The 27,487-nt window shown below is 48.6% G+C and overlaps 2 protein-coding genes across 4 annotated transcripts in view; one reads left to right on the top strand and one right to left on the bottom strand.

Moving 5' to 3' along the window:
* Positions 1–10,994: 10,994 nt before the first annotated feature.
* Positions 10,995–27,487, top strand: part of Sys1 (SYS1 golgi trafficking protein) — a 32,600-nt gene continuing 16,107 nt past the window's right edge. Inside the window, exons 1-4 of one of the 3 annotated variants that reach the window (XM_006970997.4) lie at positions 11,031–11,319; positions 11,510–11,746; positions 13,603–13,670; positions 14,993–15,991. In XM_006970997.4, the coding sequence (XP_006971059.1) occupies positions 11,585–11,746; positions 13,603–13,670; positions 14,993–15,233 (471 nt within the window). In that variant the 5' untranslated portion in view covers positions 11,031–11,319; positions 11,510–11,584 and the 3' untranslated portion in view covers positions 15,234–15,991. Of the gene's footprint in view, positions 11,320–11,509; positions 11,747–13,602; positions 13,671–14,992; positions 15,992–27,487 lie in introns of those variants that run through there. The other 2 variants (XM_076571184.1, XM_042276784.2) reach the window with 2 other exon arrangements.
* Positions 21,698–25,453, bottom strand: Tp53tg5 (TP53 target 5). Its single transcript, XM_015999099.3, has 5 exons — positions 25,299–25,453; positions 24,765–24,839; positions 24,441–24,571; positions 22,432–22,943; positions 21,698–21,817 (listed from the first exon to the last, which is right to left on the bottom strand). Exons 1-4 carry the CDS (start codon positions 25,344–25,346, stop codon positions 22,457–22,459), a joined length of 741 nt encoding a protein of 246 aa, XP_015854585.2. The 5' UTR covers positions 25,347–25,453; the 3' UTR covers positions 21,698–21,817; positions 22,432–22,456.

Raw genomic sequence — 27,487 nt, 5'->3', positions numbered from 1 at the left:
CTTTCATTTCTCTTCCACAATGTCTAGTGTTCCTCTTTCTGAGCAATTCTCCCCCTCTGTGCCCCATGTCCTCACATACCACTTGGGAGTCATTGCAAGAATGCAGACAGTGTGGTGCTTAGCCCGATACCTTGCCCATAAACCGCTTTTAATCAAAGACGTTTCCCGTGTAAGCATATTGAGACATTCCTCTCCCTGTTAACAGCCCCCACACAGCTAACAGGTCATTTCAACACTGTTTTCAGACAGCTAAGGGATTGGATCATGGCGTTCTCTCTCCCAGAATGGTGCCAACTCTTTCTGATCTTCCTCACTCCACACAAACCTCTCCCCAGTTCCACATAATGACAGCCTGGACTTTCCAGAGTTGGTGGAATGTCCAGCCACCGCTGCCTTGCATAACCACAGAAACTGGAAACATTCTGGTCAGAAGGTTCCTTCTAGACCACTGGGTCCTACAGTGCCCCCATTGTGAGATAGGCAAACCAAGGCCAGTCCTGGGAGTCAGCCGCCACCAGAGGTATTTGCAGGTTCTGAAAATAGCTCCTCCAGTTACTCTGTGTGCTTTGCCTAAGTTTTTCCTCATCTGACATCATGGATTTGGTTTTTCACTTGTTTGTCATCTGCTTTGCCTGTCAGATACAAGTTATGTGAGGCAGAGTTATTAATGCCTTGCCCATGGATGTATCTATCCATATCACCTGCTGGGTGTGGTGGCCCACGCCTTTAGTCCTAGTGCCCGGGGAGGTAGAACCAGGTAGATCTCTGAGTTCGAGGCCAGCCTAGTCTCCAGAGTGAGTTCCGGGACGAGTTAAACAGAGAAATCCTGTCTCAAAAAAACAAACCAAACAACAGCAAAAACAATTCTGTCCTGCAGGGAAGCTCCTTAATCAGGAAGGCAAACAATGCAAAATAGCTCCAGGAAGTCCCTGAAATTGACCAGATTCACTAGGCCAGAGTGAACAAGGAAAGCAAAAGAGGAGAGCCAAGCTGCCCAAGAGACTCAGAAGATCAAAAGCTGCAAAGAGGACTCTGAGACCAGACCAGCTGTCTAGAAGAGACAGAGACCAGCTGAGCTGCCTGGAAGAGGTCTAGACCAGAGGCACTTGGAAAGGACACTCTTCCACCTGCTGAACTGTCTGCAGGCTGTGCAGTGAGCTCCAGGTTTCCCAAATTTTGTGAGCTGTCACCCTTGCTGGGGTGGGCCTTGGTGATGCAGCTGTCTTTGAGTCATTCCTGCTCCTATAAGCGACCCCTCGCCTGTGTTCCTGTAAGTGACCCTAGGAAAACCATTGGCTCACCAAGTTAGACTTGGGTGGTGTCAGTACTTTGGTCTGTGTGGGGACCCGTATCTAGGGTGAGTGGCCGTCTCCTCAGGAAATGTTTTCTCACGTGACAGCACTGTGGGCTGCACTCTGGGCTAACATCTTCTCTCTCTAGATCCAGCTCTTGGAAATGTAAGGGCCATGCCTCCTCAAACACCTCCTCAAATGAAGGCAGGTGCTGAAGCACGCACCTTCAACCCCAGCACATAGAAGGCAGAGGCAGGAGGATGGAGAATTGGAAGCCATCCTGGGCTGCATAATGAGACCCTGGCTAGGAAAATAGATGGAAGAGGTCGGTGGAGAGGAGAAGTGGGCTTCAAACCAGGATTAAAGGAAAACACACTACGGCGATTTTCGGGGCTTGTAAGCTAACCTATAGATTTCTTTCTTTCTTTCTTTTTCCTTCCTTCCTTCCTTTTTTTCTTTTCTCCTAAGACAGAATATCTCCACATCGTCCTGGCTGTCCTAGAACTCACTATGTAGATTCATCTGGCCTCAAATGTACAGAGATCTGCCTGCCTCTGCCTCCCAAGTGCTGGGAAGACTGAAGGTGTGCACCACCACACCTGACCCTTTTTCTTCTCTCCCTCCTCCCCCTCCCTCCTCCCTCTCCCCCCTCCCTCCTCCCTCTCCTCCCCCTCCTTCTACCTTCGGACTTGCTAGATTCCTGCTTTCACCTGCCAGATGTCCTCTGCGTTAACTCCAGATCTTTAAGCCTGCACAGTGTTTATTGAGAAGCTTCTCTTCCCTGGGTGTGTGCTTCTTGCCCTTCTGTTGACTTACTTGGTCTCTCTCCTCTAGTCTGTACTTGGGGAACAACTATTCCTTTTTTTTTTTTTCATGGTTTTATTTTTAAGATTTTATCTATTAAGTATACAGTGTTCTGCCTGCATATATGCCTGCAGGCCAGAAGAGGGTACCAGATCTCATTATAGATGGTTGTGAGCCACCATGTGGTTGCTGGGAATTGAACTCAGGACCTCTGGAAGAGCAGTCGGTGCTCTTAACCTCTGAGCCATCTCTCCAGCCTCAGCCATCTCTCCAGCCCTCATGTTTTTTTAATTAAAATTTTTTTCATTGTATATACCAACCACAGTTCCTCCTCCGTTCCCTTCTCCCTCCACCTCCACCCCTCATCTACTCCTCACAGAGTTAGGTAAGGCCTCCCTCTCTTAGGTAGTCCACAAAGCCTAGTATATCCAGTTGGGGCAGGACCAAGCCCCTCCCCGCTGCATCAAGGCTGAGCAAGCCATCCCACCATAGGGAATGGGCTCCAAAAAGCTAGCTCATGTACCTCGGATAAGTCCTGGTCCTATTGTCAGGGGCCCCACAAACAGATGGAGCCACACAACTGTCACCCACATTCAGAGGGCCTAGTTTGGTCCCATGCAGGCTGAGACAGCTATTCTAAATGGCTTCTTCAGTAAACATCTATTGTTCCTTGGCTAGGTCTACAACTGAGACCACAGTATGCATTATCAGTCTGTTTAAAGAGTGGACATCCAGCTTCTAACATCCCCTGAGCAGAGAATGTTAACATCACCCTCATCTTGACCTCATGAAGTCAGTAGTTTTGTAGCGGACAGCTGTTCTGTCACTGACCTTGAAGCACCTCAGCCCCTAGAGAGGCAGCAGGTAACTGCTCTACCTGCCTATGACCTTGAAATGCACATCCTTGGGGCGTGGCCTCTCGGTGACCCCAAGAAGCGCATAGGCATCGCTCTCTTGGCTCCCTCATGGGATTTGGATGCAGGACTGATTCAGGTGGCTGGAACAGCGTTCCAGAACCTGTGTCAATTCTGTTCTGTACAGTGAGTTTTTCTCCTTAATAAATTCTTTCGCCCGTTAATCAGGCTCCGTGGATTTCTCGTTACGTAGTTTATCTCTTATTTTACAGGTGTGAAAGGAGAAACGGCAGCCAAGCTGTAACAAAGCTTCCCCAGTTGACCTGCAAACCCGCTGCCGAGTGCCACCGCTGTTTACCACATCTAGGGCTGTGGTTTATGCAGCGAAAGCTGACTAGTACAGGATTCAGACCCAGGCATCTCTGATTCTGTCTGCCTTCCCGTTCTGCCCCCACTGAGTATGCAGCCCGCTTTCTGCTCTAGATAACACACATGCACACACTCGCATCATTTTAAAGGGCTGGTGCCGTTAAAGCCCTGCTTTCTCTACCCATCTCTACCCCCGAGCTACACCTCAGGGTTGCAGTCATCCAGCAGCCGAGGGAAACAAAGCTTCCAGGAAATCAATGAGTGGTCTTGGAGGCAGCGCTTCACTTGCAAAGTCGTCCCTTGGATTCTGGCCCTGAGCTAATTCCACAGCACCCTGCTTGACACAGACCATCACCTGGGCACTTCTGTGCGGTGGGCATGACGCCATGCAGTTCGCGTGCCCAGCTCCTGGAGCTGAGTGCAGTAGGGATCGTAGGATGGTGACCCAGGCATTTCGCTGAGCTTCCCTTAGCCTCCAAGTTTTCCATGTTCCCCTCAAGTCCTCTTCCCCAATTCAGCTGGTCAAAGAGGAGGCCATGCATGTGTGCTGCGGATGTTACTGAAGCCAGAATAGGCTTATTACTAAGAGCTGTCGGTGCAGAGAAAGGTACTAGGGAAGTGAGGTGAAAATTGCAGGCGGAGAACTTGCTTGCCTAGTGTGCATGAAGCCTCAGGGTTCATCCCCAGCGTCAGACTATAGGGAGCATAACTCTCCACAATCCTTCACCTGCCTGGCTCTGACCTTCACCTTGTGCACATCCATGGTGACTCATCCCATGTCAAAGGTTCTTGCTTTTTTCTCCATCTATTTGCTGACACCCGGCTGTTAGAAACACTGACTACAGTGTCTGGCTTGTCCTTGCCCTGGCTCACATTCCTCACCTTTCAAGATGAATGTGAAATGCTACTTCCTCAGAGACATCTTCTTCTAAGGCCAACTTGTTTCCCTGTTCAAATTCTTTTACACAGCTTCCTTTGAATCGTTGTTAGTTTGGAGAAGGGGGCGGGATGACAGGCCTGTGACGTTCAGAAGATGATCTGGTGGCACAGTGGGCTCAGGGGACTGACTGATCTCAGGTGGTCGGCTGGGCACAGCTAGCACCTTCACGTGCTGAGCTGCTCACCTGCCCTTCACACTTACATGTTCAGAGCTGTGTGTGTGTGTGTATGTGTGTGTGCTCTTGTCCTTGTTCTGTACACCTCCCCTCTCGCACTCGAAGGCCCCGAGGAGGAGGGGCTGTTTTCTGTTTTGCACTCAGGCTGTGTCCCTCAGCCTAGCACAGTGCCAGCTACTTAGTGAGCACTCAGAAATACTTGTAAGGATGTGGCAAATGAATGAACAGATCTTCTTCCCTCCCCAACTCTCACCTTCCCTCCCTTCCCTCAAATTCTGTTCCTCTGTTCACGTCCCCGGCGTGTTGTGAGTTGATAGGGTTGGGTGCCTTTACCAGCTGCTCTACCTCACCAGCTCCTTCACATTTTTCATTGCTTGATGTTAGATATTATATTACCGCCCAACTTGCTTGTCTGTGGTCTTCGTGAGGCTAGCACTTTCCTCTTCATTGACTTTATTCATTTATGCCATCTGAACCAGTTCTTGGCAAACAATATATGCCCAATGAATATTTATCAAATAAAGGAACAACTTTTAAAAAAGAAAAAGAAAAGTCTCTCTGTGAGTTTGAGGCCAGCCTGATCTACACACTGAGTCCCAGAACAGCCAGGACTACTGGACAGAGAAACCCTGTCTCGAAAAAACAAACAAGCCAAAAACCATAAAAAAAAAAACAAAAACAAAAAAGAAAGAAAGAAAGAAACGTCTGAGTGCTCAAAGCTAAGAGCATAGAGTCATTTCTAGGTGGGGACAGGGAGTTACGCCTATGACGGGGTTAGGAATGCTAAGACCAGGCATGATAGCACATGCCTGCAATCCCAGCACCTGAGCGGCTGAACATAAAGATGAGTTTGAGGTAAACCTGGACTACATAATGAGTTCCAGGCCAGCCTGGACTATACAATGAGACCTTGTCTCATAAACAAAGCAAAAGAAGAAGAAGAAGAAGAAGAAGAAGAAGAAGAAGAAGAAGAAGAAGAAGAAGAAGAAGAAGAAGAAGAAGAAGCAGCAGCTAAGAAATTGTGTCATGAGGCAGGGAGGCAATCGTTTGAGAGTATTTTGCCTCTCTTCTTTCCAAGGCGTCATCTTAGACATCAGTTACTAATGTCTGGAGTGGAGTCCTGTATTTAAGAGAAACGGTACCATATAACCAGAGGTCCCGCCACCTACTAGCACGCCTGGCATCACCCACCACCATGGAGAGATGGTTTGCAGAAGACTATCAGTCATCAGGCTTACAACACAGAAACCTGTTTCTCCACTCCTCTGGTGTACAGGGAAGAACTGGGAATGCGTGGCGTGAAGGCAGATACATACACGCCTTGAAGGCAGATACATACACACTCCAGATGTTTCTTAATTGTGTTACTGTGGTTTTGTTTGCTTTGCACCTCTGGGGACAGAATCCAGAACCTTGTGCTTGTTAATCTAGGACTTTACCTCTGAGCTCCACTTCTAGCCCTTGTGGTTCTTAATTTGATTATTCCTGCTGAGGAGACCCACCATACACCAGCTGACTGGGTGTTTTCCTCCCTGAGCTGCCGTTATCTGTGAAATGGGGGCAATATTTATGCTCACCCTGCTGGGGAAAACAGATGAGGTTATGCAGGTGAGCGTTTTATGTAAACTGCAAAGTCCAGTGCACTTTGTGAGGAAGAGGTGATTTCCATCCGATTGATTTGGGTTGGAGTTCAGCTCTGCCCCTTTCTGGAGCTGTGGCTTTGGGCATTTCGTGCCGTTCTCTGAGCCTCGGGTTCCTTATCTGCTAAGTCTGAATATTAACAGTGTTGACTACTCACAGGCTTGTTTTAGAAGTCCAGTAAGGACCAAATGAGATAACAGAAGCCTGTGGCATACAGTAGATGCCCAGCAAATGTTCCTCCTCAAACACATGTGCGCACACACATAGCCCTTGATGCAGCCAGAGTAACAAAGTGTTCTCAGTTTGGAGGAGAAAACAGGCAGCCAATGAGCTCGCTCTCTAGTTTCCATTCTAAGAAAGGAACTCACTGGCCAGAGGCCAGACTAGTCAGTGATGTGGAGAATAGGAATGAATGCCAGCCTCCCACATGGAGTTTCCAAAAAGTGTGAGCACAGTGTTGCATAACCCATCTCCGGGAGAACTTCCACAAACTATTCCCCAAAAGGAAACGTGAGCAGAGCTATGGGGCAACCTCAGGAGGGAGGGGGGGAGCTGAGGTGTGGGGCTGGGACTGGGAAGAGAAGCTGCTGGCAGCCCTTTTGGTGCAGGCCTGTAATCTGAGCTGTGCCAGAGGCTGAGACAAGGATCACAAGTTCAAAGCCTGTCAGGAGTACAGAAAGAGTTCAGAGCCAGCCTGGGCCACTTAGACTCTGCCTTAAAATAAAAAGTGAAAATAGAGCCAAGGGAACAAGTCAATAGTAGAGCACTCGCCAAGCATGAGCAAGGCCCTAAGTCCAGTGTCCAATGCTAAGAGATGGACAAACAGACACAGAAGGAAGCGTATTTATTGAGCTCTTACTATGTACTAGGCTCCAGGTTCATTCTGTCTGATACTTATTATATAGTAAGATCCTTGTCTCAACTCCGAAAGCTTAGGTATTTCCACTCCCACATTCCAAAGGAAGAAATAACAGCAGTAATTAGTACTGCCGACATTTACACAGCAGTGACTGCTTATCAGGCCAAGCACACGTTTGACCCTCAGTACAGCCCACAATGGGAGTACCACTGTGATCCCTGTGTTATGGAGGGGAAAACCAATAAGACTGGGGGCGCGGGGAGAGGAGGGTGGTGAAATAAGTTCTCCAAGGTTACCCAACAAGGTTGCAGTAGAGCCAGGATTTGACTTTAAACAATCCCATGTCACCTGAGTGACTTACCAGGGTAGATCAGAAGCTGACCCTAGTACTAATTGTCCTCACATGCTTGTAGTTAGGCCCCTGTGTGGGACTGATGTAAGTCACCAAATGACCAGACACTCGAGAACAGTTTGTCCCAGCTTGTGGCTGTTTGACACTTCTGCTTCTGACCCAAAGTCTGAGCTTTCATTCATAAGTTTGTAACCACAGACTTGGCAGTGTGGGAAGGGCCCTTGGGGACCAGCTATTCTTGTCCAACCCCCTCATTTTACAAATGGGAAAAAAAAAACCCTAACCCCCAGAGAGAGCCAAGGACACATCAAGGTCACAGAGAAACTTTCTGTTGGATGGAGGAGTTGGTTTGGGGTCAACTACAGATAATCTGTGGTTGCCAACTATGTAGCTCTGATTCACTCATTAAAGACGATGACGACGATGACAACGAAGACAATTGAGACAAGAGATCTCTATGCATCCAAACTTTCTGAAGTTCATGATCCTATCTCAGCCTCTAGATTCCAGAGTGTAATGGTTGCAGACATGTGTTACCATGCCTTGCTTGGGATTGGCTTTAAATGCATAGATTTTTTTTTTTTTAGTGGAAATGTCATTCACTAGCACAGTGTTTGTATAACGTGTGAAGGCCTGGGTTTGATCTTTAGCATTGGACACACACACACACACACACACACACACACACACACACCACATGCTTTTGGAGGTCAGGGAACAAGTCACAGGAGTCAGCTCCCTTCTCTCACTGTGCAGGTCCCAGGAACTGAACTCTGGTCTTGGCAACAAGTGCCTTTGCCTGCTGAGCTATCTAATCAGTCCCGAGAGACTGATCTCTACGCTCTGCTTTAGTAGAGGAATCCAAATATGCCCTGTTTCTCAAGGGGTTCTGACGTCACAGGGTATTGCATTTGGAAGTTGGAATCCAATCCCTGGCCTTTCCTTCATAATTTGAAGTATTAGGGCCCATCAAGGGACTTGCCCAAGGTCATACAGCAAGCCTGTAACATTTCCTGGGCCCTTTGATCAAATATCAAAAATAAGCTAAGGAGACTGGTGAAAACAACCACCATGGGTTTCTTAGCTCTTGGTTTCCTTGTTGGAGTCAGATTAAGACATAAGATGGTGGCCATTTCCCGGACTCAGCAAGGTAGGAATCCAAAAGCTGAACCTTCAAAGGGAAAAGGAAACAGCAGAGCAGGAAAGATGTGGCCAGCCAGTGGGGCTTTCCCAGAGGCAAGCTCTAAGCTCCAAGAATGACATCGGACACTATCTATCTACACAGTCCTAGAGCTACCTGTGAGTCCTATTTCAGGATGACAGGGAGCACTTCCTGTGGGGGACGAGATGGGGTGGACTGAACCCAGCTGTGATGTGAAGAGGGTGGACCGAGTATGGACAGACCTGCCTGTGGGAACTACAACAAACCTCTCCATTCTGCATGTTCTCTAGACCTCCTCTCTCTCCTCTCCCTCATTCCTCCCTCGCTGCAAAGCTGAGTGGAGGAATTTACGCTCCTTTTCCTTTTCCTACAGCACCATGCTCTTTCCTCCCTTCTGTTAGCTGGAAAGAAAGTTGGTGTTTGCAGTCAGAGAGCCTTCATTTGAGTCCAGCCTCAGTTTCTCCCCTGCCTCCCTCCCTCTCCCTCTCCCTCTCCCTCTCCCTCTCCCTCTCCCTCTCCCTCTCCCTCTCCCTCTCCCTCTCCCTCTCCCCCCCCCTCTCTCTCTCTCTGTTCATTTTGTTTTTCAAGACAGGGTTTCTCTGTGTAACTCTGGTTGTTCTGGAACTCACTTGGTAGACCAGGCTGGCCTCAGAGATCTGTCTGCCTCAGCTTCCTGAATGCTGGAATTAGAGCCTTGCACCACCATGCCCTCCCTGCTCAACCTCAGTTTGTTTTCATACGACCCCGTCTTGAGCTTTGAGAATTACATAGCTCTTATGTGTACTCAGCAGTCTCACAGACACTGGATCCTGTGAGTCAGTGGACCAGAGGAGTCCAAAAACTTGTACTGAACTGTATTGAGGTACCTAAACGATGGTTGGGCAATCTTTGGGCTAGAGTCCAAGTAAATTATTTATTTTCCAAATGATAAGCAAAGTCTGAGTAGGGCAGTGGGTGGCACACGCCTTTAATCACAGCACTACTGGGAGGCAGAGGCAGGTGGATCTCTGTGAGTTCGAAGACAGCCTGGGCTACAGAGTAAGTTCCAGGAAAGGTGCAAAGCAGAGAAACCCTGTCTCAAAAAAACAGAGAGAGAGAGAGAGAGAGAGAGAGAGAGAGAGAGAGAGAGAGAGAGAGAGAGAGAGAGAGGTTGCATACCCTGGCCAAAGCTTTGTTTCTATACTTTTCTCTGGGGTTCTATCAGTTCAAAGTGATCACATGGCTATCACTGGCTCTTCAGAAACTCTGACTGGCAGGTATATGGAGCTTTCGTAAAATGTTTAAATGGGAAGATTTAGTGCAGTGTAAAGTAGACGTTGGGAAATGTTCATGTAGTCCAACTCCTCATTTCATAAACAGGGAAGATGAGGTTTAAAGAAGGGAGTTGCTCAGTGGTCACACTGCTAGCAGGTGGCAGAGCCAGCTGAGAGCCCACACACTTCCTAGAACCGCTCACTTCCCTTCTCTGTGCTCTTGATGAAGTTGGGGAACTTGGATCTTTGGGAACAGAAATCAAATGAGTCATGGGTTTGCCTTTGCCCTTTCTCTGCTCTTGATTCACTCAGCAAATATTTACTGACTGTCCACTATTCAGTCTCAGAGAAGGCGGAGAAAAGAATGAACATGGAGGTAGGCAAAGTCAGGTTTGATGCCAGCAGTGACTTCAGAAGCTGTGTTTTCTCTCCACTGAATGGCCACCTCATCACCCACTGTGTCTGAGTGCAGGGCAGTGTCTCATGTGCCCAAATCTTCCCAGCCTCACCCGGATTATAACGCCTGTTTTGCCGGGTGTATGGAACACACCTTTATTTTCAGCACTTGGGAGGCAGAGGCAGGCAGATCTCTGTGAGTTCAAGCCCAGCCTGGTCTCCAAAGCAAGTTCCAGGACAGCCAGGGCTACACAGAGAAACCCTGTCATGAAATGAACCAACAAACAAAAAGCCTCTTTGGCACTAACTTTAAGACAGTATGTTGCCTCCCTTCTCTGGCCTTTAACCATCACTATAAAGAGAATGTGGCCAAAAGAAAATATGTAGAAGAGCCTGAAAGTTCTGGATTAACTAAGGAAAGAAAACAGAGAATCTAACATGAAAATAGTCAATGTTTAAACTTATTTTTCCCCTTGGGGGGAGAGGTGGTGTGTGTGTGTGTGTGTGTGTGTGTGTGTGTGTGTGTGTGTGTGTGTGTTCAGGTGGGCCTGGAATATAGCAAGTTCCAGACCAGCCAGGGCTACATAGTGAAACTGTCTCCAAAAAAAAAAAAAAAAAAAGTTCTTTTTGGTTAAATTTAATTTGTTATTATTGTATTTGTGTGAGCACAACAGTCAGGTGACAGCTTGCAGGAGGGGTCAGTTCCCTTCTTCCAAACATGTTGGTTCCAGGGATTGAACGCAGGTCCGGCAAACCTTGAACTCGCGGAGCCATCTCGCCATCCCTCAAACAGTGAGTGTTTTTTTTTATTTTATTTATTCCTAGACTTTCCACCCCTTTTCCTCCTAGGTAGGAATGGACCTGCTGTTTTTTTTAAATCGCCCTCTAGAGGACACGCAAGATTCACGGCTTTATGCCGCACTTCCGTTTGCCTTCACCCTTCCTCCTGCGCGTGTGCACAGTTTACTTCCTGGCAGCTCTCGGGAGCCTCTTGGGTGATGTAGTCCGGGCTGCATCCACTGCGCCTGCGCGCTCTCAGTACGGCCCGTCGGCCGCCGTCCCCGGAAACGCTTCCTTTCCACGCAGCCGCAGGCCGCAGCTCTTCGGCCTCTCTAGGCCGGCAGGTCCTCCGCTCCATGGTCCGGCCTGTCAGCGCACTTTCGGGAATCCACCGCTGAGGCCCGGCCGCGCTCGGACGCTTCGATCCTCGAGCCGGCCGCGGGTGAGTGAACCCGGGAGGAGCCCGGCGGACGGAACGGGCAGGGTTGCCCCTGACGCCGCCAGTGGGCCCGCCCGCCCCGCTTCCCCCACCTCCAGGAATGGTATCGCTCCTGGGTCCCGGGCCCTCCTCCCTCCCGCGGCGTTGCCAAGGCGACGGGCGGCCGGCTGAAGCTCCGTGTGTATCCCCGCAGGTAGCCCGGCGAGCGCGGGCCGATGGCGTGGCTGCGCTGAGCGGCGCGGGCGGCTGCCGAGCCCCGCGGGCCGGCATGGCGGGCCAGTTTCGCAGCTACGTGTGGGATCCATTGCTGATCCTGTCCCAGATCGTGCTCATGCAGACGGTGTACTATGGCTCGCTGGGCCTGTGGCTGGCGCTGGTGGACGCGCTGGTGCGCAGCAGCCCTTCCCTGGACCAGATGTTCGACGCGGAGGTAGGCTTGGCGGGATGGAGTAGGAGCAGGGTTTTGTGGTCCGGTACCGCCGAGCTCTAGAGCCAGCTGGGCCACGTTCTCATGTTGTGGACCTAAGAAAGAAGGGGTGCCAGCGGGCCCCACCACCACCACCACCAATCTGTAAAATGGAATGACTGAGGGCAGGGGGGAGGCGGGTGAGTTCACTCTCAGGTGTGTCCAGTCCAGTGATAATGGGAAACGACGTACTCATTTACAAAGTTCACGCTTAGGAACTGCGCGTTCGAGTTAAATAAAAAAAAAGAAAGAAAGAAAAAGAAACTCTCGTAGGGTTTTAAGTAATTTTACAGTTTTGTGTTGGGTTGCGCTCATAGCTGGCTCTGCAGCATAGCCTGAGGTTGAACACACATGGCCGGTACTACAGTCAACAGGCTCGTGTCCCAAGCAAACACGGTAAGCCTCCTTCCTGAGACTCTCCAGGAAAGTGACTGCAGTTCTCCTGGCTCAAATTTTCAGGGGCCACGGTAGGAAAAGGACTAGATAAAAGGGCATCTGAGGTGGTACGGTGGGAACTGTTAGGACTTGGTGTCAGATGGGCATCATATTTAAATTCCACACTGTTTGCTGTGGGACTTGTGGTAAATGTTACCTCTCCTGTCTGCAAAATCATGCTGTTGGCATTAGGTGGTAAGCGGTAGTGCAAAGAGCCTGCCTGTGTTTAGAGTCCTGTCTAGATGAGGAAGCTGACAAGTTGTTTTACCTTTCCAAGCCTTTTCTTCTTCTAGAAAGTGGGCAGAGACATCCTGTCATGTCACCCATGGTAAAATGTTAAAAGGCCCAGAGGGGCCTAGGAATAAGAAAATGCTTTGTGAGCTGTGTGTGTCTGGTGTGGGGTGTGTGTGTGTGTGTGTGTGTGTGTGTGTGTGTGTCACCTTTAATCCCAGCACTTGGAGGCAGAGGCAGGTGAATCTGAGTTTGAGGCCAAGTTCCAGGACAGCCAGGGCTACACAGAGAAACCCCATCTCAAAAAACAAAAAAAAAAAGAAAGTGCTTTATAAGTTATAGTGGAAGCCTAAGAGGTTGTTGGGAGAAGCAGCTATGATAGATGGTAATGAGCAGCGTTCTTATTTCAGGAGATCTGGGATGGAGTCCTTGCTTTTGTGAGTTACTCTTTGCATTGGCCTTTGGATAACTAATTGAGAAGAGACAGTAGTAGTAGGAGATGATGAATATCAAAGACCTTTGCAAGCAGAAGTGTGGTTCAGATATTTAGTACTTAATAGTACTCTGTCCATGATAAGTATTGCACACATACTAGATGCTGAGTGGTAGCACTTTGTGGGAGCCTCCATCCTCCTTGCAAGGGTATATGGAAATCAGGCTTTGTTGCAGAGGGGCCTGATTCACGCAGCCTGAGTTCCAGCTCAAGGTTCAGTTTTTGGTTGTGGCTGTTCAGCTCTACCCTTATAGTACAAAAGCAATCATAAATAGATCAGAAAATAGTTGTGAACTGTGTTTCAATAAAACTTTATTTACAAAAGCAGATGCCTGGTCTGTGGAGCCATAGTTTGCTGAACATCCTTTTAGACTTGACTCTTGCTATTTAGTCACTGCATCACCTCGGGCAACTTCTCTGAACTCTTGTGTCTTCTTTTGTAAAAGGAAAACAGTTCCTCCCCACGTACCCTGAGGCTCAAATGAGATATCATGGTAGATGTGTGTGGAAGAACCTCGTTGGAAATGGGCTTGTGAACGGATGCAGAGGGTGTTGTCTTCTGTACTCTGGGACGGGTGCCTGTGTCATAGGCTGTTTGATAGGATCCTGGGGCTCTGCCAAGTCACTTCTCTAGCATATTTCCCTTTGTGATTCCCCTCAGATCCTGGGCTTTTCCACCCCTCCAGGCCGGCTCTCCATGATGTCCTTCATCCTCAACGCCCTCACCTGGTGAGTATCACCAGCTCTATTGTACATCTTTTGGGATCTGACTGGAACTAACTTCCTACATTTAAGCAGGAGGCAGGCTGACACTTCTTGGGAATGGTAAATGGGTGGAAGAACCTATTTCTGTGGACTGGCCCTGTCATGGGTCTCCATTGTGTTTTGAATTAAGTTCAAAGCTCACCTGTCACTGTGTGTGTTCTGCTGCCTGATGGTGTGCCCCAGTGTGGTGTGAGTTGAGAGAAGAATTAGACCAGATGCCGGGCGTTGGTGGCGCACGCCTTTAATCCCAGCACTCGGGAGGCGGAGGCAGGCGGATCTCTGTGAGTTCGAGGCCAGCCTGGGCTACCAAGTGAGCGCCAGGAAAGGCGCAAAGCTACACAGAGAAACCCTGTCTCGAAAAGACAAAAAACAAAAAAATTTCTATGCCGGGCGTTGGTGGCGCACGCCTTTAATCCCAGCACTCGGGAAGCAGAGCCAGGCGGATCTCTGTGAGTTCGAGGCCAGCCTAGACTACCAAGTGAGCTCCAGGAAAGGCGCAAAGCTGCACAGAGAAACCCTGTCTCGAAAAACCAAAAAAAAAAAAAAAAAAAAAAAAAAAAAAAAAAAAAAGAATTAGACCAGGAGCCAGGAGAATGGCTTCCAGGGGACTCAGGCTCGTTGTGTATATTATTCCAGAGGTTTGGACTAGGTAACATCCAAGGTCACTCATGACCACTACCTATCTTTTGAGGATCAGTTTAGCGTAGGGACCAAGATCTTAGACTTAAAGCAGACTCACCTGGCTTGGACTCTTCCACTATCTTAACGCTAGTGTAGTGACTTTAGGCAGTTTTATCTCATTTCCTCATCAGTAAAGTGGGGCTAATCTGATCACTTACCTCCTAGTTGTAAAGTACTGTGTTAATTCATAGGAAGTACTTCAATCTCTTGTACATATTATGACTTTCCATTAAAGATGGGAAAATGTCGAGATTTCTGGCTTCTCTTGAATAGTGGGAAAATGGATTGATTCCAGGCTCTAAGATTCACCTGGATGCAAGTAGCTTCTGTCTGCATTTTACACAGAACGTGTAGTTTCTGGTCCTCACCAGTCTGTCCCACCCGTCCCGTTCCTGGGTGGCTGTGGGTCATCTAACTCGTCTCCCCCACGCTGTCAGACCCGCTCTTGCTGTTACCCGGCAGCTCTCTCAGCATCTGATAAGACAACCCTTGCTTCTCACTCCCTTGCTTGCTTCTGACCGCTGCTGCCATCCTAATTGTCCCCAAGAACCTCCTGTAAGGCCAGCACCACCCAGTGACAACTCGCTGCTGTCCTTTCCCCACAGTGCCCTGGGCTTGCTGTACTTCATCCGGCGAGGGAAGCAGTGTCTGGATTTCACTGTCACTGTCCATTTCTTTCACCTCCTGGGCTGTTGGCTCTACAGCTCCCGTTTCCCCTCGGCGCTGACCTGGTGGTTGGTCCAAGCTGTGTGTATTGCACTCATGGCCGTCATCGGGGAGTACCTGTGCATGCGGACGGAGCTCAAGGAGATCCCCCTCAGCTCGGCCCCTAAATCTAATGTCTAGAGCTGGGCCCTTCGGACACCCTGCTGGCATTTGGCCCCCTGTCACCTTGGGCTGCTCAGACCTCCAGATGGGGCCCAGCCCGAGTCTGAGAGGAACCCTGGAAATGTGAAGTCTCTTGGTGAGAGATAGTGAGGTCTCGTCACAAAGGCAGGTAGCAGACATGATCACAGCTGCAAGAATGGCCTCTGCCTGCTGGAGCCTTGATATCTGGAGGCCAGGAAGGGACCTCACTGAGGGAAATGACAGATTTGGACCCATGCCACTCTTGAGCCATCACACTGTCACCAGCCTGTTATTTTAAAAAAGAAAAAAAAAAAATCAAGGATCTCTGATTGGCGCAAACCACTCTTCTGGTCGCCTGTCTTACCCTCTAGGACAGCTGGTACCTTTGCCATGTTGCCAAACCACAGTGATTCTGTGTGGAGAAACATTTGATTTCTGGGTTCGTAGTCACAGAAAGAGATGTAGGTGCAAAGTACTAGGCTGCTGACGGAGGACAGCAGATGAAGCATCAGCACAAGAGAGATGCAGAGCCTGTGCCCCGTTAGACACACACACACGTGTGTGTTTGTGTGTCCAAGAACCCGTGACTGACTTCCTGCAGTTCCCTGTGGACTCTACCCTGCTGCTGGCTCTCAACACAGTGGGCTACAGGACCCAGAGAAGAATCCCAGCATCCTCCCATCCCCCAACCTAAGCTTCATAATAAAAGCCACTGTCTGCTCTCTAGGAATGACCAGGCACCAGCTCCCAGTGGACCTCAGTTGTGGCAAGAGTTTCTTTTTCCTGTCTTATTTGAATTCTGCGGTGGGGGAGGGCGCCCAGCTTCCCATTGCAGGCTCCACTGATGGTGCTGGAGGAGATAGGAATTTGCTGTGAAGGCTAGAGTTTGCTCCTAGAGTGCTTTCCTCTGTGAGGCGCTGGCAGATGTCCTTCCTAGATGCTTCTGCCTGTATTTACTTTATGACATCATTATTACGACCAAGAGAGATCAGCTGTGCACAAGAGCTGTAAAGAACTAGTATTCCTTCTTTCCTGCGCCTCAGAGTTATTTCTCCATTCAGGTAAAATACTAAATGCCAGAATAAGTATGGTAGCACCTACTTGCCCTAGCACTTGGGAGGCTGAGGCAGGAGGATCATGAGTTTGAGGCCACCCTGGGCTGCATGATAAATTCAGATGTTACAGTGAATCCCTTTCTCACAAAACAAGAGCAAAATACTGTGTCTTGCTCTCCAGCAGCACCTGCCTCTACGATGCCATGGGCAAATGGCCATTCCCCTGCTTGTGATCCCTGAGCATGTACAGGGTACACACTTAGGTGAAGCAGGCAGTGTGGCTGTGGAGTCTGGAGCGTGCCCAAGATAGCTGAGTCTCACAGCTAAAGATGAGTTTTGCATCCTCTCTAGGGAGCCTTTCTTACCTCTTGGCTTTCAGCCTTGTGGAATAGGGAGTCGGAGCTGGCAGAATGAAAGTCCCTGGGCAGAAGCTATGAGTGAGCCCCTTGGTAACTCAGGGTTGTGCCTACACTGGCTGCAGGGCCTAGGCCCAGCTGGGTTGATGAATTTCCTTCTAGGTAACGCCTCAGGCATATGACTACAATGAAGGGCTTTAGAAAATTCAGTGTGGCTGCTGTCTATCTTGAGCTGTGGAGTCTGTTGCTCCAGGCAAGAACATCTCAAACATTTTCTTCAGTTGCTCATGCCAGCTCTTCCTGCACAGCTTCTTTGATGAGAAGCCTATGTCTTTTGACTGCTGATTTGATTTTTGCCAATTGAAAAAGCACTGAGAAGAACCAAGGTGACTTTGTTTTTCCCTTTACCCCAGTAATACAGTGGTTGAGCTGACAGTTGACTAAAAACTGCATGGTCTTCCCCAGAGGGCATGGAGACAGGCATATCTCCATAGCCTGCTGGCCATCCTGCCTTGCTGAAATGACAAGTTTCCAGCTCATTGGAGCTACTCTGTCTCAAGGCAATAGGCCGAGTGTGATAGAAAACAACATCTGGACGTCCTGCTTTGGGCTGCACACATGCACACCCACACACTCAACCTGTATACACCACACGTGTAACCCACACAAAGTTATGACTTTAAGATGTGTATAATTTCTGAAGCAGCAACAGGAATGATTTCTAGAGATGAGTTCCAGTCGGTGAAGTTGCAGTGACGTTTTGTCAATGTGATAATAAATGCATCTGTTGAGTGCTTAACAGGTGTCTTACCTAGCAGAGGGCCAGAGACTTGCTTCTTCTCATGTGACAACCTCAGTAGGAAGTCCCATCATCCATATCCTTCTGTTTGTTTGGGTTTTTTTTTTTTGGGGGGGGGGGAGCGACAAGGCTTCTCTGGCTATCCTGGAACTCACTCTGTATACTAGGCTAGCCTTGAACTCCAGGAGATCCACCTGCCTCTGCTTCCGCAGTGCTAGGATTAAAGTTGTTATCCACCAGCGTCCGGGCTCCATCATCTATACCTTAAGGTGAAGCTATGGAACTTGCCTGCAGTTACATGTCAGCCTCGGAATTGGGCTCTGGAAGTGACAGTGCAGCAGACAGGGCAGTCAGTCATTAGGGTGTGTAAGTTCTGATTGGCTCAGCAGTCTGTAACCTTAAACCTTCAAATCTCAGTCTTGGTAAGTTAGGTTGACTAGAGCTTTATAGACATAACTAGGTACTCAAGAAAAAAGGATAGGCAGGATACAAATTAGGATCATGGATTACCAAGTAACGTGGAAACGCAGGCCAGGTGTTTATTTCCAGAAGACGGAGCCTATATCTAGATTAGAAACCTACCTCCAGCTTCCTAGTGAAAGAACAGACCTCTGTGGAGAGCTCAAGTCTTGACCCTGTGTCTCCCTTCACTCGACCTGACACCTGAATTCAGGCCATCTGGAGAGAAATGTGGAGAACTGTGTAATTGCCACTCAAAACAGTTTATAACCCCCAAAGCAGGGATGTATGGCTCAAGAGTACACCCCTAAGGCCTCATTCTAGGCAGTCCTGTCTAGATGAACTACATGGAAGCCGGAATGCACTGGCAGACATCTTGGAGGGAGGAGTTTTGAGGGAAGGCCCTAGACCCTCCTAAGTCCTGAAGGGCTCATAACTCAGAAAGGCTCTTCTGGAGGCGGAGTTTCTTGGCCTCTCCTCAGTGGCTTCAGAGTGACTTCCTTCTAATCAAAGGGTAGTGACATCGTGGAGCAAAGTGATAAAGGCTAATGAAGACAATATTGAGGCAAGAGAGTAATGGAAGCTGAGTCGCCTGGCACTCCCTACTTGAGTCAGTGGGCATGGTAGCAGGAGAGAGGACTAGAGAGCTGCAGAGGGTCGCAGGAGAATTGCTGGGTTGGAGGCCAGTTTGGCTAGGGTGTGCGTGTCTCACTCTCCAACCCCACCCCTGCTAAAGATAATGGTGTAGAGTTTCCATGGAACTGCACATTCCTTTCATACTTCAGATGGCACAATGTCAATGTGGTGATGGAGACTATACAGTATTGTTCAGGGAACAAGGAAAGTCTGCATATCAGTATGGATGGACATATTTATCCAGTATTTCCCATTTACAGCTGGTTGAATCCCATGGTACAGAACACATGCATGCAGAACTGAACCCAGGGCTGTGGAGGGTAGATTGTCCTCATTTCTTTGGATTGTTGGGGGAATTTCTTGAGATATCATACTCAGCACAGTATTTGGCAGGTAGGAAGTGGTCCATGAGTCTGAGTTCCAGCCTTCCTCCCACTTCCCCGCTTTACAGTAGAGGAGCCTGCTTCCTGTCTGCCGTGCCGCAGGGTGGTTATTATATACTCTCAATCATGGAGGTGGCGACCACTCTTTCCTTTGTTTTGTGGGCTTGGAAGTTAACAGTTCACCCCAACATCACACAACTGCTAAAAAACCACACCCGTCACCTGCTCAAAAGCCTCACGTTCCATGCGCTTGAGTAAACTTGATCCAGATATTTGGGGTGTCTCAGGAAACTAACAGCTAGTCCCCTGTTTGCAGGCACTTAGGTAGCGGCTCTCGAGGGAGAAGCAGAACCAAGACTGGCATGTTCTGGCACAGAACCGTGAAGTAAGTTTAGGGAAAGGCTGAAGTCCCCCCAAACTGACTTCCCTACATAAGCCTCATCACTTCAAGTCCCCCGAAATGGGTGTTAGTGTCCTCATTTTTTGAGACAAGGTTTCACTATAGCCTTGGCAATTGCTATATAGACCAGGTTGTCTTTGAACTCACAGAGATCCATCTACTTTGCTTCCAAATGCTGAGAATTAAAGGTGTACTACTACTCCCAAGCTAGTGTCCTTAAACAAAATTGAAATAGTGAGCTGTGGTGGTACACACCTTTACTCCCAGTATTCTGGAGGCAGAGACAGGCAAACCTGAGTTTAAGGCCAGCCTGGGCTACATATCAAGTTTAACACCAGCCAACGCTATGCAATGAAACCCTATCTGAATAATAATAATAATAATAATAATAATAAGCTAGGGATCTGTTTCTGCATTTGTTACCCTGTGCAAGCCTGCCTGCATGCCTATGTGTACACACACACACACACACACACACACACACACACACCAAGTTCAGAGATCCTGTGACTTAAGTTGTTGAGTTGATGCTTGAGTTCAGTTTGATCTCACACACATTCACACATGTACACCTCTCCAGTTTACTGTTATAAAGCCATTTCTGGGATACTCTTTCCTCAGATAATGGATTTTACCAAACCCAGAAGAACCTCAGACTTAAGTGGTTAAATCTGGGAAAGTGGGCAGTGGGCTGTAAGCTGATGGCAGTCATGTCTAGGGCATGGGGAAGGCTGGAAGAAGTTCTTTTGGGAGGTACTTCCCACCCATGCCCTTCCTTCCCTAGACCATGTTAGACCTCAGCCTCTGCACACAGGCCTCAGTCCACCTCTTCTCTGGGTGCAGGTGGAAGTTGCCAACCTTGTCCAGGCCTCTGAACAGGCTGCCATGAAGACAGAGCTTGCTGCCCTGGCCACCCACTGAGGGATGCCGATCCAAGGTCACAAGTTCACACAGGTTGATAAACAGAAGGCTGGAAGGAGATTGAGTAAAAGTTTGCCAGGGTTGATGGGACCCAGAATGGAGACCGCAGAGCAGGAAGACAGCTGGAAGAGCGGTGACCGGGGAAGAGGTTGCTGGAAAGGACAGGGTGCACAGAAGGGCCACACAGAGTGCTCAGATACCCCTGGGCTAGACATCATTAATGTAATTTTTGGCTGTATATATTGTATATACTTATTGGATAGTTTTTCTTGTATTAGTTATAAGCTTTAATTTTAGACAAAAAGAGAGGAAATGTGGTGGTATTGTGTTCCCCAAAATATCGTGTACCTTAATAAACCTATGGGTGCATAGGAAGCAGCATGAACTGAAGGGGATGTTCTCCTCCCCGAGACTGAGCGGAAGCAGTATAGTGAGGCAGTCCTGGTGCCCAGTTTGCCTCTGGCTGGCCCATGATATGAGGCTGCCCCTCCAATATAGATGGCAGTGCCAGGCTTAGTAGGAGGGGCAATGTGAGAGGATGGTCAAGAGTCCTATCTTCCATCAATCCCCCTCCCAAATGAGATCTTACACCACTGCCCTGCCTCTCTAGAAGGGCTCTGTGGCCCTGCCCTTCAGTGGCTCAAAGGCGGGGTACCTCACCTGCAGGCACACCATTGCTGCTAGCCTCAGAAGAATATAAGAAAGATTTCAGTCTTTATCCAAAGAAAACCTGGGTTCCCCTGATCCGTCTCCTCAACTGTGTGGGCAAGGCCCACAGCTCCTACTGACAAATAGTGATCCCAATCAGATAAAGTCGGCCAGGGCTCAGGCTTGAGGGTGACCATGCTGGTACACCTGAGCTGTAGGACACAGTGCCAGCTCCCCACCCATCCTGGTTTTTCCATGATCTGTGACCCAGGAGGACCAGTTATTGACACCACATGCATTGATAATGAGTCGTGAGCTGGATTCTGGGATGACTCCATTGGCCTAGGTGGACCCTCCATGTGACTTTTGCCTCTCTTGGGAAAGCAGGATGGAGATAAGCCAGGAGACAGAGGGTAGATTCTGCTCCTATGACTTTCCTCTAAGCAAGCTGGGCTAAGTCACTTGCTGTCTAGCTGTACAAGTTTCTGCCTCTCCTTGATTGCAGGGCCATTGTGAGGCACCTGCATCCAGGGACTGATGGTCTCTGACTTCATAGAGGAAGTGTGCATGGCTCAAAGGTGCCGGCTTGTGGGGGGTGGGGGGAGGAGAACTTGAAGGATTAAAACTTGGTAGCTTTTCTGTTCTGGTTTTAGAAAGTGACTTTAGGAGCCTAGGGATGGACCAGGGTAGCAGAAACCCCTAACAGACACTCCCTCCCCACCTCCCCCCTGCACCTCCCCCAGGATGCCTGTCCTCCATGTTTGTGTGATTGCCAGCCTCAGACAGGTGGAGTCAGTGGTAGTATTGTTCAGTGGCATATGGGAGATTTTATTTGTAGACTCACGAAATTCCCTCCTATTTAGCTGATTGCAGGATTTCTACTTCTCTTCTTACACTTCAAATTGCCATCCAGGGTTACAACACCTGTCAACAGAGATCTCCATGTTAGTCATAAAAATCACCCCCAGGGGGCGCCGCTGTCCAGTGAATGGGCACGGGGCCTGGGAGCTTTGGGTTTTGTGGCAAGTTGGAGCTATCTCACCCTCTTCCTTCCATGGGTACCCCAACCCATGAAGGGGAGGGTTTCTAGTTGTCTTTGTTTAAGAAGTTTTCTTTTTAGCATAAGTGTTATTTAAAATATGACTAAATCAAGTAGAGTTGATTTAGCCTAAGGGGAGGAGATGCAGCAAGGCCCAATGTGGCTACTCCCCTCCTCCCTAGCTTAAACATTGAGATTCAGGGCCACCACGGTGGGTCCCACTCTCCTGGGGTCTCCTGACAATGAGATGACACATACTGGATCCCACATTTCCATTGCACCTTCCCTAGAGCTCAGAGCCACACCAAGATGTATCCTCTGCCCAGCTATTAACCTGCTGTGAGCCCTAGTCCATGGTTTCCTCTCTCTGGGTGTGGAGCCTCCCGGTATTGCCAACCACAGTCATCGAGACCCAAATCCCTGAGTCTGGGGCTCAGATGTGGGCCTAGCTGAGTGGCTGCGTCTCCCCTTGGCCCGGCAGTGGTACCGTCATACCCACCTCATGTGGATGGTGCCTAGGCAGCTCAAAGTGACGCAGAGCAGAAACGGGTACAGGAGCGCTTGACGCAGCGTAGGGTAGACGATCTGCACATGATCCGGCGCCCCGGGAGGTGGATGCGTGTGGGAAGCCCCTCAAACCAGACCAACTGGTCAGTTACATCCAGCGGTTTCTTGTCCATCGTGGGAGCTCTGTGATGGTAGGTCTTCAGGAAGACAATTCTGGGCTTCTTAACATGTGGTTTCCTCTTCTGGGCTCTGGTATGCAAGCCACAGCTCTTGGATATCTTGGGGACTTTAGACTTCGCCTGCTTTTTTCTCTGTGGCACTACTGCAAGTGACCTCTTTGACCTTTGGTTGGACTTCCTTTGGTTGGACAACCTTTGGTTGAACGTTTTTTCCTTAGGTTCCTCTATGGATTTTGCTTTCTTAGATTCCGGTTTCTTCTCAAGGGCCCTAATCCCTTGGGGCTCTTCATTATTTTGTTTCCCTTTCTTGCAGACATCAGTGTCCCTGACAGGGAGAGGAAAGGTTATCAGCAGAGCAAGGGTCCTTCTAACCCAGTCCCTTGCAGTTGCTGTGTTGCGGTTCAGGGAGCTCATTAGTGCTAGAGATAGGCTGAAAGCAACGTCTCTAGTGCCTGGGGGTAGACGGTAAGATTAGTTTTGGTAGAATGGATGTGAGACATTGGCAAGGCAGAAGGCATGACCAGTATTTGAAGAGCCTAAGGGTATATATGTTGTTGGCATCCACTGCTACACTAGGCTTCAGCCAAGAGGGAAGACTGTCCAGTGTTCCTTTCCAATTAAATTCTAAAAAACCATGGGGTTCTGAAGAGACTTCTCCAGGACCCTCGCCTGAGCTAGGTCAGAAGGCAGGATAAGGGCAAGGTGCCCCTCACATTGAGATTTACAATTTTTTTTGTTTTGTTTTTTGTTTTTTTGTTTTTGAGACAGGCTGGCCTCAAACTCACAGAGATCCGCCTGCCTCTGTCTCCCAGGTGCTGGGATTAAAAGCGTGCACCACCACCACCTGGCTCAGGACAAATACTTTTAAGAGATGTTTCTGTGCTTTAAGAACTATGGTGGTCTGTGACCCTGAGCCTCTGGTTTAGGGCTTCCTGGTTGCCCAGAAGCCACATCAGAGAGAGAAACCTTATGAAGGAAGGCACAGCTTTCACACACGGAAAGAGTTCACCAGGAGTATGAGTACCAGATTGAGCCGGGCAGAGCTCCATGCTAACTGATCCTAGCTGATGACATTGAGGGCCACTGAGTGCCTATCGTCAAGATCTGCCAAGTAGGAGGCAACAAAGCTGCTATAATCTGGAGAGCAGTCTTCGGAGACAGCATGCTAGATTCACATCATCTGGATGGGGTAAGACGTTTAATCTCCCAGAGCCCGGGATCTCCATCATAAAACTTGGATAATGTCATCATAAAACCTAGGATTGTCAGGAAGAAGCATCTAAGTGGGGTGTGTGCATGTGTAACATTCTAAGCAGAGTGGCTGGCACTTAACAGCACTTACATAAATGTTCCCCAAATTCTGTAGTAACCCTTGAGTAATGAGATTCTGAGCAAGACACATGTATCTTCAGATTCAGAGGGCAGTCTGTGAGTCTGTCTCTGGGTTAGGCTGCCAGGCACAGGAGGAAGAGAAAGCTCTGTGCACACACACACTCAGTACCACAGTTATTGGTGGCCCTTAACTAGGTGATTGTGATCACTGTTACAGCCACAGCTGTGATCTCAGGCAGGAATGACTTCAAACAGGGACTCTGCCAATTGTCAGTTCAATAAAGATGTAAATCCAAGATAAATCCCTTCATCTCTTGAGCTTCAGCCCCTGTTAGTAAAACAGCTTGTATAAATAATATCCGTTGTACAGAGCCCTTGTGTAAAGTAGGCCACTGTTCCCCAGTCCCTCACCATAATGTCTGCTCCTAGGAGAGACAGCTGCTGGATCCATTTTGTGTGTGTATGAGGAGAGGGTGCGGACGGAGCTCACCTAGAGGAGATCTGGAGGATCTTTGGAAATCTGAGCATTGAATTCCAGCACCTTCTGGCCAGGCTATGCAGTTCTTGGATCCGGCTATTCGAGCTCTTGAGTAACTTCAAGAGGGACAATTTTTTTAATACCTGCCAGGGTCAAGAAACCAGAAAGTTAGAGGCTTCAGTCCTCCTGGGGTAGCCTTCCATGCCCTATCTGTGACTTGGCTCAGCTCAGGGCTGAGTCTTCTGGCTCTCATGGGTCACTGGGTCCAGTACCTGGGGTAACACTTCAAGGGGGAGTTCAGCTCCCCTAAGCAGGAGCTAAAATGGGACATCTCACCATTTTAAGTCGGTTCCGCTCAATTAGTTTGCTGGCAGGCTGATTTATCTTGTCCTGCAGTTTCTTATCTTGCATCTGAGGGATAGGAAGAGAGGGAGAATAGTATAGAAGGAATCCCCTTGCATGCCTATACTGTGTCTCTTCCATTGGGCTGAGCATGGTTTGACCAATCCTAGACTGAAATCTTGTCACTTTGGTTTTAGAACAGAACTGAGACCATTTTAACTCTGCCCTGAGACCATTTTAACTCTGCTGGCCTCATTTCACCCTTCACCTTTCCCTTTTCTGGAAGGCTCCAAAGCCTGTCCTTGGTGTGGCTGGATCCTCTGGTAGGATCCATTCTTTTTTTTCCCCCTGAGACCGAGTTTCTCTGTGTAGCGCCTTTCCTGGATCTCGCTCTGTAGACCAGGCTGGCCTCAAACTCACAGAGATCCGCCTGCCTCTGCCTCCCGAGTGCTGGGATTAAAGGCGTGAGCCACCACCGCCCGGCCGGTAGGATCCATTCTATGCCTGAGCTCCAGTACAGAGTCTGACCTTGGAAACCACTCTATTCTTGGGCCTCTTCTTTTTTGATGGGCTCATGCTGGGGCTGGAGGAGCAAGACTGGACCCAGCACTGCCTGCACCCTGCTCCTCTCACTTCAGCCAGCACTTGGGCTGAGTAACATATGATGGCGCTGGAGCTGCCAGGCAGGGGAGCTGTGACATCACTGAAATGTGTGACAGCATCAGGGCTGTGTCTCTGGAGGGTCAGAAGGCCACTCCCATCAGGAGAAACACAGTAGGTAACAGGCAGCAGTGTACATGATCACAGCCTTTGAGGTAAGATGGTGGATGCCTCCTTTTAGAGGAAGAAGCTAAGATTTTAAAAGATACATAGTTTACCCAGTTCACAAGGCTGGTTGGTGGTAGAGCTCGGAATATAATGTAGGTCTGACAAGTCAGTTCATGAAAACTGGAGTTCCCAAACTGCTCCTTCATTCAGCCACACCACATATGTTGCCTGGCACCTGCTCCATTAGGTGCTGTTTATAATTCCTAGAATAAAGTGAGCTTCCATTAGATGAGATCAGGCACAGCTAGGTTGACATGGCTGTGAACTGACTTACACTCTAATGGAGGCGAATAGCCTCAAATAGTATGTGTGCTTATTAAAAGTTTTCCTGGTGGAAATCTTATAATCTTATAGTGCTCTTTAGTATAAATTTTATCCTTCAGTTACTGTTTTTAGTTTTAAAAACTCAATTATTTTGTTTAAAAAATAATGTGTGTGTGTGTGTGTGTGTGTGTGTGTGTGTGTGTGTGTGTGTGTGTGTGTGCTGGTGGATGTGCCTGCAGAGGCCAGAGAGTGTTATCCCTTGGAGTTGGAGTTACAGGCAGTTATGATCTGCTTGGGTGCTGGAAGCCAAGGGTCCTTTGTAAGAGCAGTACTTGCTTTTTTTTGTTTTTGGGTGGTTTTTTTATTTTTGTTTTGTTTTGTTTTGTTTTGTTTTTCAGGACAGGGTTTCTCTGTGTAGTTTTGGTGCCTGTCCTGGATCTCGCTCTGTAGATCTGCCTGACTGCCTCCCAGTTGCTGGGATTAAAGGTGTGCGCCACCACCGCCCAGCAAGAACAGTACATGCTTTAACCACTAAGCCACTGTTGCTGCCCCATTTTGTTTTGGAAGAATTGTCTTGCTGTGTTGCCCAGGTTAGCCTCACACTCGTCCTCCTGCCGTAGTGTCCTCACTAAGTCGTGTCACTCACAACTTAGCTGATGTTTATATTAGACTTTTCTTGAATCTTGCCTACGTCTTCTTCCTGTGTATGGCTGGGATGTGGTTATGTCTAAACAAATGTGGTACCCACAAAAGTGTTGGTGTTTGCATTCGAACTGAAGAGTCAAAAAATGAAGATGTTGAACAACAGATGCTGAAGGTTTCTCTCATCCTCCACTGACCAGACTGGCTTTGCTTTACCAGTGTTTGCTCCAGGATTTTCTTCCCCCACCCCCACCCCACCCCATCCCCCCCCCCCTTTTTTTTTTTTTTTTTTGGTTTTTCCAGACAGTGTTTCTCTGTGTAACAGTCCTGGTTGCTCTGGAACTTGCTTTATAGACCAGGCTGGTCTCTAACTCACAGAGCTCTGCTGCTTCTGCCTCCTGTACTAGGTGTGTCCAACCATGTCCAGCCTTTCACTTACTCTCTGAAGGCCAGACGGGTGGCCAGTCATTTTCTTCTGTGAAGGGCCACTGCTGTAGGACTTTTCAGCTGTAGCTGTGACTGCCTACTTTAGTTGTATATAAAGTAGACACCCATAGTACCTAAGAGAATGAGCAGGGTCTTACTACAAGAAAACTATTTACAAATACAGCTGATGAGCTGACTTTAGCCCACGCCAACTGGGCCAAATCAATAAAACAATACACTTAAACCCACTTTGTCATGCTTACCTCTCCAGTGAAATACTCCTACTGAAGTTAATTTCAACTCAGTAGTTGGTGTCACTGGACTCAGTAGAGAGAAAATACTCAGGAGCACGCCTTTATACATCTTATCTACTGCTCTGCAGGTCTGTAGGGTAAAGACTCTCAAGATGACATACAAACGATGGCTCTCATGGTTAGAAAGTGACAAGCATGAGCATTTTTACCTTTGTGTGTGCTCAGTATCAGTCGTGTAATTATAAGTTTAGTCATTTAACCTTTGATGATGGCTGCACTTAAGAACCAGCTTGAAGAGTTTCT

This window comes from Peromyscus maniculatus, chromosome 4 (genome assembly GCF_049852395.1).
Source record: "Peromyscus maniculatus bairdii isolate BWxNUB_F1_BW_parent chromosome 4, HU_Pman_BW_mat_3.1, whole genome shotgun sequence".
Classification (NCBI taxonomy): Eukaryota; Metazoa; Chordata; class Mammalia; order Rodentia; family Cricetidae; genus Peromyscus; species Peromyscus maniculatus.
Note: the sequence above shows the minus strand (reverse complement) of the source record. Positions and strands in the feature narration are given on the sequence as shown.

Bases quoted from the DNA above. Each gene is read 5' to 3' on its own strand.
- Tp53tg5 (XM_015999099.3), bottom strand. From the start codon at position 25,346: ATGAGCCCATCAAAAAAGAAGAGGCCCAAGAATAGAGTGGTTTCCAAG. The intron at 24,572-24,764 runs GTGAGATGTCCC...TGACCCTGGCAG, and splicing joins AGCGGAACCGACTTAAAATG to GTATTAAAAAAATTGTCCCT. The intron at 22,944-24,440 runs GTGAGCTCCGTC...TCTCCCTGTCAG, and splicing joins ATCCTCCAGATCTCCTCTAG to GGACACTGATGTCTGCAAGA.